General features: G+C 52.5%; 1 protein-coding gene across 3 annotated transcripts in view; it reads left to right on the top strand.

Moving 5' to 3' along the window:
• The window catches only part of ksr2 (kinase suppressor of ras 2), a 48513-nt gene that overhangs the window by 5388 nt on the left and 29979 nt on the right, over window positions 1-13146 (top strand). For 2 of the 3 annotated variants that reach the window (XM_084695116.1, XM_084695115.1), the window contains exons 3-4: window positions 420-570; window positions 8583-9075. In XM_084695116.1, coding sequence (XP_084551242.1) covers window positions 420-570; window positions 8583-9075 — 644 coding nt within the window. Of the gene's footprint in view, window positions 1-419; window positions 571-8001; window positions 8038-8582; window positions 9076-13146 lie in introns of all 3 variants that reach the window. The other variant, XM_084695117.1, reaches the window with a different exon arrangement.

The following is a 13146-nucleotide window of genomic DNA, read 5'->3' as shown; positions in this document are numbered from 1 at the left end:
TCCCGCTCTTTCTCCTGTGTTCTCTCTCTCTCTCGCTCTCTCTCTCTCTCTCTCTCTCTCTCTCTGTCTCTCTCTATCTGCCCTCTCTACTTTTCTCTGTCTTGCCCTGTGCATATGTCTGCGTGTGTGTACGCGCGACCTTGCGCGTGTCAACGTCAAATGGAGCACATTTGAAAACAACAACAGTTGACCAAAGTGCAGTCCAACCAACATAGCGAAAGCCATGAAACACAAGACATACACAAAGGGCCGTTTCACAGACTTAAAAGATGACTCAACTCCCATACTGAGTTTAAAGCCGGGCAATACAGGTGCGTTTGAAGACGGGATGTAGAAACAGGCAGCGGGGCGGCACCACTTGACTGGGTGTGTCGTTCTAAAAGCACGTGTGTGTGTGTGTGTGTGTGTGTGTGTGACAGGAGATGAGTCCTGGGGAGGTGACCCTGGAGGCCCTGTTAGGGATGGAGGACGAGCAGGTGTGCGAGGAGCTGCACAAGTTCGGGGCCAACAAGGAGGAGTGCGCTCGCCTCAACGCCTCTCTGTCCTGCCTCCGGAAGGCTCACCAGTCAGGTAGGCACCCTTCCCCTCCCCCCTCTCTTTTCTCTCTCTCTCTCTCTCGCTCTCTCTCTCTCTCTCTCTCTCTCTCTCTCTCTCTCTCTCTCGCTCTTCTCTCTCTCTCTCTCTCTCTCTCTCTCTCTCTCTCTCTCTCTCTCTCTCTCTCTCTCTCGCTCTCTATCTCTCTCTCTCTCTCTCTCTCTCTCTCTCTCTCTCTCACACACACACACACACACACACACACCTGTTATATATATATATATATATATTATTATATCTTATATTTTGGGTTTGATTTGAATTGTTTTACAAAGCCATTGTTATCTGCACATTAACAGAAGTAATTGGCAGTTAAAGGCTTTGTTCCCTTACTTCAACCGTGCAGACATAAGTTAGATCCGTGGTCTTCAACCCTGGTCGTCAGGGCCCGCTGTCCTGTATGTTCTAGATGGTTCCCTGCTCCAACACACCCGGTTCAAATGAATGGTCTTTATTCGGCTTCTCGAGAGCTTGATAAAGACCCATTCATTTGAAACGGGTGTGTTGGAGCAGGGAAACATCTAGCTGTAGAACATATTGAAAGCATCAAGTGGTTCCCGTGTTTTTCACCCGCTACGCCTCCTCCTGTTTGGGTTTAGTTCTTCTAAAATAGGTGTATGTTGTCCTCTGCTGGTATGATTTGGAATGACAGCTTTGGGTGAAACCAAATTTGTGTGGACAGTACCACCTGTAGAGGGCGTTGAAATAGGGATGTAAAACATGAAGTAGTGTTACACTTTGGTCTGTAGCAGTGAATGCTTTTCTGTAAATGGTCAGGACCCTTTGTATGTCCATCCTCTGTGTCTGCAAACCTGGTTCATAACAGGCAGGCATATGCACACACACACACACACACATCTCATATGAAATGCCTGGGGTGACTTTGAATCTCTTTGACATTGAATCTCTTTTGTGTAACTCCAAAGCTTGCACTGGTTTGATAAAGAGGAGGTGCTTCCAGTGTTCAAGGTCCACACGGTTTACACTGGCCATCCTCAGCCGTTCACCCTGTCCGCCTCAGTTCCTTAGGTGCCCACTAGAGGGCAGTGCAGACCACACGTTCGACAACCGCCGACTCCCTGCTCCTGCAGTGTCGCGGCGCGACCAGCGGAGGGCAGTAGTCTGACATACAACCGACACCGTCAGTCAGTTTGAGAACGTTTTGTAAACATCTTTGATAACCTGTCATTGGACGTATGGCTTCCTCCCCCACACACGCTCTCACAGACACCTCGTCAGTACTTGGCAGATGAGACTCCTGAGTATTTGAGGAACCGTAACGAAGCCAAGTTGAAGAGGGTTCTGGAAGGCATCCATGCATCCCTTACGTCTTCCGGAGGCTGGTGGGACATTAAACAGCCTCTTCTAGGAGAGCTCATCATTAGATTCATTAGATCACCCGCCGGTCTGGGGAAGGGACTTTTCATCTGGAGCCTGATCCGAATTTTTTTTGAACGAGTTAGTTGCTAGGTGACGTCAAGCGGTTGGGCTGTGAACACACCGTCGTAGTCTTGCCTCTCATAACTCGATCATCAATAAAACTAGACCATGACTACAGTAGATACCGTCAAGATCATAACGAGATCAGAAATACAACAGGACACACACGCTATCATATGCTTACCCTTCATGGCTAGATCAAAAGACGGCAGAACACGTGATCGCCGTTTTGCCGCTCATAAGTCAACCACAGCGAGATCACGACTATGTCAGTACGCAGCGGAACGGAAGACGATGTTTCACCTGGTGGACGAACGCGAGCAGACGTCCGACGCAGGAATCCGAAAGACAGATGCAAACCCTCGATGCACGTGACGGACAAGGGTGTGTGTTTGAGAGCGATTCAGATCTCGACACCGAGACTGACGCGTGCCTAGGGGAGCATTCGTACGTGGAGTATGTGTCCCGCTTCTGTTTGTGGGCTGGACAGGGACCCCTGCGGGTGCCACTGTTGGATCAGTCTAATGCCTGGGGCGGGGACCTGTCTGTCCCCTGGAGAGGAGTCCACCTGTCGTTCCTTTGTCTGTCCGGGTGTCTGTCGGTCCACCTGCTCGTCCGTCTGTAGGTCTGTCTGTCTGACTGGCGGGCCGGCCCAGCCCTGCGCTGTGATTGGCTGAGAGGCAGACTGGGGCATGTTCCAGTGGAGGCAGGCAGGGGGTGTTGGCCGCCACGCAGGGCCCAGCTGGGGACGCCGCGGGTCATTGCTGGAACGGGGTCCGAACGAGCCCGGGAGAGCACTCGATGGCGCTCTCTTCTGTCTCTCTCTCTCTCTCTCTCTCTCCCTCTCTCTCTCTCTCTCTCTCTCTCTCTTTCTCTCTTGCTTGCTCACACTTTTTCTTTTCTCTTTCTCTCTCTCTCTTTCATCCATTTCTGCCTTTCTATTTATCTCACTCTCTCCGTCTTTCGTGCTCGCAATCTCTGATCTCAATGCACTCACACAGCCCTGGTGTGGACACGAGCAGGCTAATGGCTAGCTCCCCTAGCCTGGTGTGGACACGAGCAGGCTAATGGCTAGCTCTCCTAGCCTGGTGTGGACACGAGCAGGCTAATGGCTAGCTCTCCTAGCCTGGTGTGGACGCAAGCAGGCCAATGGCTAGCTCTCTTAGCCTGGCGTGGACACGAGCAGGCTCATGGCTAGCTCTCTTAGCCTGGCGTGGACACGAGCAGGCTAATGGCTCTCCCGCAGCTTTGGCAGAGGTGTGAATGAAGCAGCAGTTCATCGGGGAGAGCCAGCGGGCTGAGGACTCATCAAACACACTTTGATCCAGCTCAATAACCCCACTGTGTGTGTGTTCTGCATGTCTTTGGGACAGCGAGTGTGCACACGACGGGACGTGTGTGTTCGTGCTCGTGTGTGTGTGTGTGCTTATGTGTGTGTGTTACCATAGAGAAGTATGCACCCATGGCAGTCTTCTGATATGGAGTTCTATATTGTATGTCAAATGAATGTGTGGTTTTAGAGTGGATTGTGCTTCTATGTCCATTGATTGGAGATGACCTGTGATCAACAGTAGGAGCTTACAGGAGGTCAGAGTTTAAATACAACCGCTGAGTTAAGGGTTATAAGAGCTAAGTGATGAACAGAGACTGTTTGAGCAGTCGCTTGAGTGAATTAGGTTCAGGGTGTGATAGTAACCGACTTGTAAGGGTTCACGGGTCAATAATGTGATTTTTTGCGGCTAAGGGGCCATTTTGTGATCTTTGAGGAACAATGGAGACTGCTTAGTTTAGCAGTCATTTAGCAGACTTATCCAGAGCGACTTACAGTAAGTACAGGGACATTCCCCCCGAGGCAAGTAGGGTGAAGTGCCTTGCCCAAGGACACAACATCATTTAGCACGGCCTGGAATCGAACCAGCGACCTTCTGATCACAAGCCCGATTCCCTAAGCGGTGTTGCTAAGTATTTGGTTTAACAAGTCATCCAGACTATTTTCTAGGACAGTTACTGCAAAAACGTCCGCCCACACCTCCTCCCTCTTCCTGGAATGAGCTCTCGACACATACAAAGAAGAGGGAACCTTCTTTGAGCTCGAATCAAATTAAAAAGTTATCGCCCTCGTCTTATTCCGTCATGTTTCTCTAAAAAACCCTTGGTGCCGCGGCCCTTATGTCTGCTTGCTTTTGTTCTCATCACAGGAGACAGTTCATGGTAACTGCCAGTTGCATTCTGAAACGACTGCAGAATTGCAAACGCCGGCAGAAGGTCAGCCATAATTACAAATACATGAACACCTCGCCAGTAAAACAATTCCGTGACACGGCGATCGCTCGCGACCGTACCTGCGCCGTGCGTACAAACGCATGCATCGAAACGTCTAATTGCTACTTTGACCAAGTCTCTGCGGAGTCCATGAGTTGCTATGGCGACGAGTCACGTTTCGGAGGCAGTCGCTCCTCTGCGCCGGCAGCGGCCACACATCACCCGGCTAGGCCCCTCTTTGTGGGCGCCCACCCACGGCGCCCTGCCACCCCCCTCCTCCTCCCCCCCCTCAGAGCGCGTGCTGGTCTAAATGATGGTGTTGATGTGACTCAGGGCTGTTGTGAACTGCAGGGACGGGAGCCCTCCCCCGATCACATCTCTCTCTCTCTCTCTCTCTCTCTCTCTCTCTCTCTCTCTCTCTCTCTCTCTCTCTCCCTCTCTCTATCTAGCTCTCTCTCCCTCTCTCTATCTAGCTCTCTCTCCCTCTCTATCTATCTCTGTCTCTCTCTCCCTCTATCTATCTCTGTCTCTCTCTCTCTCTCTGGTCTGTCTGTCTGAGACGCAACTCCGCACACGCTGCATTGCTCAGGCGGCTCGTTAATTAGCTTCAAATGCCGTGAAGAGGAGGAGGAGGAGGAGGGGGGGGAGAGCAGAAGATGGGAAAGGAGGAAGGTAGAGGAGAGGAGGAGGGGAGAGCAGAGGATGGGAAAGGAGGGCAGAGGAGAAGAGAGATTGCCAAAGACGAATAGATCAGAGGATGGGAGAGGTGAGAGGAAGAGGAAGAGGAGGACGAGCGACAGGAAGGTGGAGACCAAATAAGTGCAAATGCTGCCGCTCAGGACGTCGAAGGCCTACAGTCAAAGCCACACCTTCAGTCAGGCTACCTCCTCAACCTGTCCATCAAACCTCCCTGTCATAAAACAGCCCAAACACCCTAACCCTTCACTGGCCAGCCAGCCTCCCAGTAAGACAGCCAAACTCCCTGTGGGGGTTCTATGTCATTTACCACACATCCACTCCAGGGAGGCTAATTACGCCCCTGTCGGCTTCCCCCCCACCCGCCCATGTCAACAACAACAACAACAACAAAAACAAACAATGCTACGCTATTCCATTATCAACAAACCACCGAGTTAGGCGTTGTGAATCCCCCTCGAGGGCTGGGTCGGTGAGGCTGACGCTGGCTCTCTCAGTCTCCTTTGTGGAGGTATAGAGCTGTTTTGGGGCTGCGAGGGTTAAAAGAGGACAGGCTTCATGGAGCATCCAGAGGGCGGACAGGCGTCGCTCGAAAAGTAAACACTCTCTTTCCAGCCTGGGGTCCCAGTCAGCTGTGGGGAGAAAGTGAGCCGGGTGGAGGCTTTGGGTTTCCGAGCTGTCTGACATCGATTATTTATCCCGTTCACCTGAATTCATTCAGGGACCCGTGTCTCTTTGTCATGGGAGAGGCTTACGTCATGATATGAGTCTGTCACCTCCAATGTCATATTTCTACCAGACTGGAAAGATATCAGGGACGTTTCTGTCCTCTGTCATCCGTGCTCGGCAGTGGAAGACTGGGGGGTTGGTTCCGTTCGACGAGGTGACTTCGTGCAACGCCGAGATCTGCCTCTGTCTGAATTTGAGCCATTGCTAAGATACAAGTTTCGCCAGCGAGCGTCGGTGAAAGGCGACGTTTTCCGTGCGAACGTCCGAACTTATGCGATTTGATTTGGGCGTCTTTCGAATGCGGCGAGCGTTTCGAGAGAGCCAGACGTTTTGCACACAATGCTGTATTATGCACGACTATTCATTTTTTAGATGGGTGCCGGCCTTTGATTCGATTCGATTCCTCTGGTGTCTGTCGCCCGCACCCCTCCCCCTCCCCCAGCATCTATATTGACTAGGGCTGTGACCCTCTTAACAGGGGGGGGGAGCTCGGGTGCTGGGGGGACGGGGGACGGGCAGACTTTGAAGCCTCCTGGCATTTCCAAAAGCGGAGGTGGAGGATCTTGTTCGGGGGGGGGGGGGGGGGGGTTAATTTCCCCCCCGCTAATGAAGGAGGCTCGACGGAGACGTCCTCGTCTTCATCATCGATTCCCGCGCGTGGCGTGGCTTCAAGGGGGAGCACTCCGGCGTTTCCTTTCGTTCGCTGCTGGGAGAGCCGGGGGGGGGGGGGGGGGCCCTGTCGAGACGACGTTCACCCCCAGGAACACCTGCGTGACGATGTGGCCCCTCGATGGCTGTAGTGGGTCTCTTGTCAGCCAGAGAGGGATGTGGAGAGGCTCTCCAGGGCGTACGTCCCGGGTTCAGAGCCCCTCTCCAGGGCGTACGTCCCGGGTTCAGAGCCCCTCTCCAGGGCTGTGTATCCAGACACTCCACCGGAGGAGCCCGCGGGTGTCTCGCAGGTTAACTGGAGCGCCTTCCCCCGCTGCATAATGAGGGGCTGGCGTGGCGCGCTCGTCCGCGGATGAGAGTTGCTTTGGAGTGTTTGTTTCCCCCCCCCCCCCCCCCCCCCCGCGTTGCAACTCATCCGCCATTCGGCTTCTCTCGTCTCGGAGAGACGTGAAAGAGTCGATTCGGCGTTTGAGGCGTCAAACATCCGCGGCGAAAGACCTTGTCGCAGAGTGACCATATCGGCACAAATCATCCAGTCTCACCCAGCCCCAGTCCCCTGACCGATGGTGTGACCTTTGACCTCCGCTGGCAGCAGCCTGGATCTGAGGGAGGTCTCGTTTCCCAGTCTGGCGTTCGTCGGAGCAGACACACCCTTGGGGACTCTCCCTGACACCCCCCGCCCTCCATCCCCTCACCTCGCTCACTCCCCTCCCAATCCTAATAATCCCCTCCTACAGTCAGGGTACATGCACGGGACGCCTGATCTACACATGGCAACTTCTGGCAAACGCCGGCAGAAGGTCAGCTATAATTACAAATACATGAACACCTTGCCAGTAAAACAATTCCGTGACATGGCGATCGCTCGCGACCGTGCCTGCTCCATGCGTGCAAACACACGCATCGAAACGTCACATTTTTACTTTGACAAAGTCTCTGTGGAGTCCACGAGTTGCTATGGCGAGGAGTCACATTTCAGAGGGCCAGAGGGTCACCGCTTCACGGTGTTGCTGGCAATTCCGGCACATTCTGCCCAGACAGGGAGTCAGGTGGCTGAGCGGTGAGGGAATCGGGCTAGTAATCAGAATGTTGCCAGTTTGATTCCAGGATGTGCCAAATGACGTTGTGTCCTTGGATAAGGCAATTCACCCTACTCGCCTTGGGGGGAATGTCCCTGTAGTTACTGTAAGTTGCTCTGGATAAGAGCATCTGCTAAATGACTAAATGTAAATATCTGTATCTGTTGTCACTGTGTCGTATGGGGAGTATTCGAATCACCATAAAGGGGCTTCGGTTTCGTAGTTCCTGCTGGGTTTTCGAGACTGTCTTCAGTGTCTTACTTCCCCATCGTGTTAATTAGGTTTCTACGCCAAGAGGCCCTCAGAGGCCGAGCAACATTGGCATGGGGAGCAAACTGTCGAGGATTAGCGCTTCTTGAGGATTGTTGAGGTATTCTCCGGGAGCATGTCAGATGTTCCTTTTCTCAAAAGCCACTTGTAGGACGAGGAGAGAAGCTGTCATTTGTCACGGCACCGCCAATGACGGCGGCCTTAACTTTGCCCGATCGATATAAACGTGTACCTCTTCTTTTTTCTTCCTTCTCTCATAAAGAACAACAGGAGGAGGAGAAATTCCACAGCAACGGAGGTGAAGTATTATTCCCTGAGCTGTGAACCGCAGCAGTGTTTAGCTCCTCCATAGCCACTGACCCGTGGGGTGTCATCCACACCTGCCTCATCCATCTCGCTGTCATCCCTGTAGGTGTGCTTCATTCCACTTTGCTCCTCTCTGCGCTTCTCTCTCCTGCCCCTACTCCCCGCTCTTTCTCTCCTTCGCTCCCCTCCTCTCTGTTCATCTCGCATCTCCGACATCGTGTCTCATGCGATACCCACGTCCGACACGTCCTCACTCTTGGCCCATACAGCTTCTTTGTTTGGATTTATTGATTACTGTTCCAATGTTCCATTCGTTAAATTGTGTTTACCACCGATTGAAACGCAACGTCGTCATAGTTCTGAGTATCTCCCCGTGGTTGCACGTCTTTGGCTCGATAACCGCATGCTGCTGTTTGTTGCTTTTACAGAGGATATTCTGTCTGTGATCTGTCGCAATCAGCTTGTCGTCTGTGGTTGATTCAGTATCTCCCTGTGGGCGGCGTCCGTAACATCTCCTTCCCTGGGTCTCCCCTACAGCGGGCAGCCAGATCAATCAGGACTGGGCCATCCAGTGGCCCACCTCCGAGTCGGGCAAGGAGAACACCCCGGTGTGCCAGCCCGAACCCAGCCAGTGGATCCGCTTCCAGCTGTCCCAGAGCCCCCAGGTCCAGACGCGGGGCCTGCAGCAGGCGTGCCAGTCCCCCCAGGCGTGCTACCCGGACCGGCTCACCGTGGACGGCCACCCCGCGGGCCTCCTCCCCTCCCTGGACTCGGGCCACCGCTCGCTGCCCCCCTCGCCCCGCCAGAGGCACTTTGCCCACACGCCGCCGCGGACGCCCCTGGTGGTGAGCACCATGACGCCCCCGGGCACGCCCCCGATGCGCTGCAGGAACAAGGTGAAGGCCCCCGGGACACCGCCCCCCCAGAACCGCAAGCTCATCCACCTCCTGCCCGGGTTCACGGCGCTGCACCGCAGCAAGTCCCACGAGTTCCAGCTGGGGAACCGAGTGGAGGAGCCGCACACGCCCAGGTGAGGGAACCGGGGGGAGGGGAGGGCAGAGGAGGGAGGGGGGACGGGACTAGTCGCCACCCGCGTCGTGGCGGCCATTTTGAAGCTTTGTCGTTGGATGTCTGCCGTTGTCGTTGCTGTTGCGACGACGGTCTGTTTGGCTTTGCGTGTGAATGACGTGCGAGATAACTCGGCGGATGCTTTGGCTGCGCCCGACGTTGAGGGTTGGTTCTGACGACTGATTATCGAGGGGCAACAGAGAGATGACGGAGACGAAAGCTTTTGCCGTTTGTTGAAGTTTTCAAAGTCAAACAGGCTGGTTCATCTTTAAAACAGATGGCCCGCCTCGAGCACAACACGTCTATACCAACGCTGTGATCCACACACATAAATACACACACACACATAAATACACACACACACGAGCACACACGCAGGTCAGACATCCTTAAACAACCGCTGAAAAACAGAAGACGGTTCCACGGGCAGACTGAGCATCCAATCGTTCTCCAACTTCCTGGGAGGGGGGGGGGAAACGGGGGACGTGCCGTCTCATAGGACGACAGCGGCCCATCTCCTGTCTGGAAGCCAATCAGTTTAATTGGGATGAGGCTTGTCAGCGGCCAGCGAGCGCTGGTGGTCTGTCGGCGCGGTCAGCAGAGCCCCCGGCAGCCGGCTGTCTGGAGTTATGTAGATGACATCAGGCTGGAGGAAGACAGAGTCTCTCAAGACCAGCACAGTCATTTTGATAATGCCATTAGATGACAGTGCTCCAGCGTTGCCCACTTGGTAAGTTAATATCTGGGAGTTATTGTTCCCTGTTACCACGGCCATCTGGGTTGTGTTTATTGCGCGCGCGCGCGTGTGTGTGTCTGTCCTGTGTGCGAAGGGTGGATCAGTGCAGCAGTGAATAGGCTCAAACGGTATTAGAGAATTGATTACCGGTCCCTAAGCTCTGACAGACCTCAGCAAGCCCTGTAATCAATGAGGCAGTTGGACCGTGCTGGGAAAGGCTGTGGCTCATCTGGACTGGGGGGCCGGGGGGCCGGGGGGATGCATGGACATCTTAGTTCAAAGGTTAGATTTTTTTTTTCTTTCTTTTAAGAAGGTGTTATTTATCAGGAAGGCAGTGTTGTCAGTCCACATGATCTCTACACGAGGCCGGATACAGTACCTGTCTTTTCTTTCTGTCCATCTATGTCATTTATTTCTTACATAGCAACCCCCCCCCTTTCCCCCCCCACACACACACACACACATCTTTCTCCTAATTACCCAGTGGTGAGGCTGGACTCAACAAGCAGAGATTGACCTCCAACCCACGGACACATTCTTCTTAATGATCGTCCACAGTCTGACCCCCCCCCCTCCCACCCCCCCTCCTCCCCCGGTGTCGTCGTAGCGCAGCACGGTGACAAAGACACGGACGGATGGTAGAATGTTTATCATGCCGAGCATTCACAGGTATGACCCAGAGCTGTTAGCTCGCTCATGCAGAGTGATAAAAAAAAAAGAAAAAAGTTTGTTTTTGTTCAAAGTTTTCCAGAAAAAGGAATTAAATGCGAATGTGAGACCTGTGGCCTGCTCTCTACTTACGCTCGCTAGAGATGGTTTGGAAAGCTTTGTACAATGACTGGCTCTGGAGATCACTACTGGTCAGATTGCTGAGAACATTATCTATATTAGCATACTCCGTTAGCTAGGTAGCAGGCTGCCTGACTAGTGGACCGGCTGGTTGGATAGATGATAGATTGTTGGATAGACAAGATGGATGGCTGGCTGGCTAATTGGCTGGCGGACAGCAAAAATATTTCTCAAGATTTTGAAAGAAAAATGCACTTTCTCTGTGTCATGAATAGAGCCTTGGACAGTTTTTAAAACTACTAATGATTCAACTTCAATAACAAGTCCTCAGGATGCCAGATATATTTCTGAGTTCAGACATCAGAAGTTTAATTAATTCAGGAGTTGTTCTGTATGCAGAAGACTGCAGCAACAGAGTGTCTGACTGCAGTGGAAAACACTCATGTTTTTCGAGAGGAAAAAAACTGACCACAGTTGGCCAAAGTAATTGGTTGTTTGGCTGATTGGATAATTGGTGTTATGGGAGGGTCGTTGTATTTGTGCTCGTGTCCGCCTGACTATATTTACATATGCTTGATTACGAGACTTCTGGAAACGAGACAAATGTGTCATTTTGACAGTTTGATCCAAGCAAATCAGCTAAATGGATATTTCCCGCAGCTAAAGGTTGACACCGTCGGAGGGATTTGTTTGTTTCAACCGTCAATAGAGCGCCATCGAGGTTTCCGGCTCTTCCTTTCTGCACACCTACCCCCCCCCCCCCCCCCCCCCCCTCTGTCCCTCCTGGTCCAGGGACCTGGAGGACACTTGGGTCCCAGCCCCACTTCCTGTGCCTCTGTTCGACCACAAGTGTGTGTCCTGTTCATTTTTTGCTTACGCAGCAGTGCTACCTCTCCGCTGCCCTTATCAAGGCAAGTGTCTCCCCCTCCCCCCCCCGGCGCCACCGCTAATTCATGAGCCTCGTTCCCTATGCTAATGAGGGACGACGGCGCTAAAGTGGGACTCGACGGTGAACGCGCGCGAGCTCGGTGGCCTTTTCCACGCGTCACCGTCGAGTCCCACTCGATGTCGCCGGGGTCCCGGGAACATTCCGGAGGCGGGTGGGTGTGTTTGTTTTGCATCCCGTCCTCGGCCGGCGCCAGAGTCTGTGGGACTCGTGTGGAACGCCACTTTAATGAGAGTTTTCTTCTCACTGCTAGAGGTTTAGCGGTGAATGTTGAGCACTTGCTTATTGAATTGGCTGTTTGCTAATATATGAGGTGGAAGGGGGCTGGAGGGCAGGCATGATTCAGACTGTGGTTTCCAGGCTTTCCAGGGTAATTCAGAGACGGACAAGTTGAGGGAAAGGGAAATTTGCATTAATTCCGTGGCCAATTTGAATGTTTTCTTTGATTAAATTGTCATATATACTGAGGGTCTAACCCTCCCCAGATCCCTGTCTTCACTCACGCTCCTCTCTATTCTTCTCTTATCACCTCTTCTTTTTCTCCTCAGTTTGTTTCTCTCACTCTCTTTTCCCCTTCCTCTATCTCGGTCCTCCTCGTCCCTCGCTGTCTTTCTTCCTCCTTTCTCTCTCCCTCCATCTTTCCCTCCATCTCTCCCTCCTACTCGCTTTTCATCCCCCTCTCTCCCTCTCTCTTTCCTCCCCCCTCTCTTTCTCCCTCCCTGTCTCTCTCCCTTCTTCCTCCGTCTCTCTCTCTTGGATATCTCTGTAGCATACCAGAGCTGTAGGAATGCAGCTTCACACCAGTTCAACACCATCTGCATACCCCGAATATCATCGTTATCTTTATTAGGACATGAATCCCCGCTAGAATCTCTAAAGATCGAGATGGACATATGTCCCTTGAGATAAAATCCATAAATAAACAGTCAACAAACCACAGAAGAAGAAGTGGTGGGGAGAGGAGGGTGCAGAGGGGGTGGGGGGTGTGGAAGGGAGGGGGGGGGATGAAGGGGAGATGGAGTCATGTTGTAAATGTTGTCAACAGGTTTTTCATGGGATAATTATGTCCAGGGATGGAGGCAGTGACAGCTTAATATTCTTTTGTCGCCGCTGGTAACTCCTCTTTAACAGTTCTGGAATATTCTATCAGCCTCGGATCAATGACCTTCAGCCTCAGCAGCTGATTAGCAACGCAGAGGAGTGTGTAACTAGATCGCGGACACACACAATTACATTGACGTGTGACCTTTGACTTCCTTTGACTTGGGTGAGACTATAAACGCTGCCATGGAGACATTGTGTGTGTGCATGCACATGCGTGTGTGTGCATGTGGCGTATGCGTGCATAACTTTGTCCATACGTGCCCAAGAATGTTAGTACGCGCGTGCGTGTACATGTTTTTGTGTCTAAAGTTGTTAGAATATATAAAGTGATGTGGGTATGAATGTGTGGTTCTTAGCATGTTGTTCGGTCCGAGTGTGTGTGTATGTGTGTGTGTGTGTGTAGTCAACTGTTTCTGGAGAGGAAGAGTCTTCCATGGTCATCATGGCTTTGGCCCTTA

The sequence above is a fragment of the Hypomesus nipponensis genome, chromosome 28, assembly GCF_054491055.1.
Source record: "Hypomesus nipponensis isolate SF chromosome 28, ASM5449105v1, whole genome shotgun sequence".
In the NCBI taxonomy this organism is placed as follows: domain Eukaryota; kingdom Metazoa; phylum Chordata; class Actinopteri; order Osmeriformes; family Osmeridae; genus Hypomesus; species Hypomesus nipponensis.
This window is presented reverse-complemented; position numbering and strand designations above follow the sequence as displayed.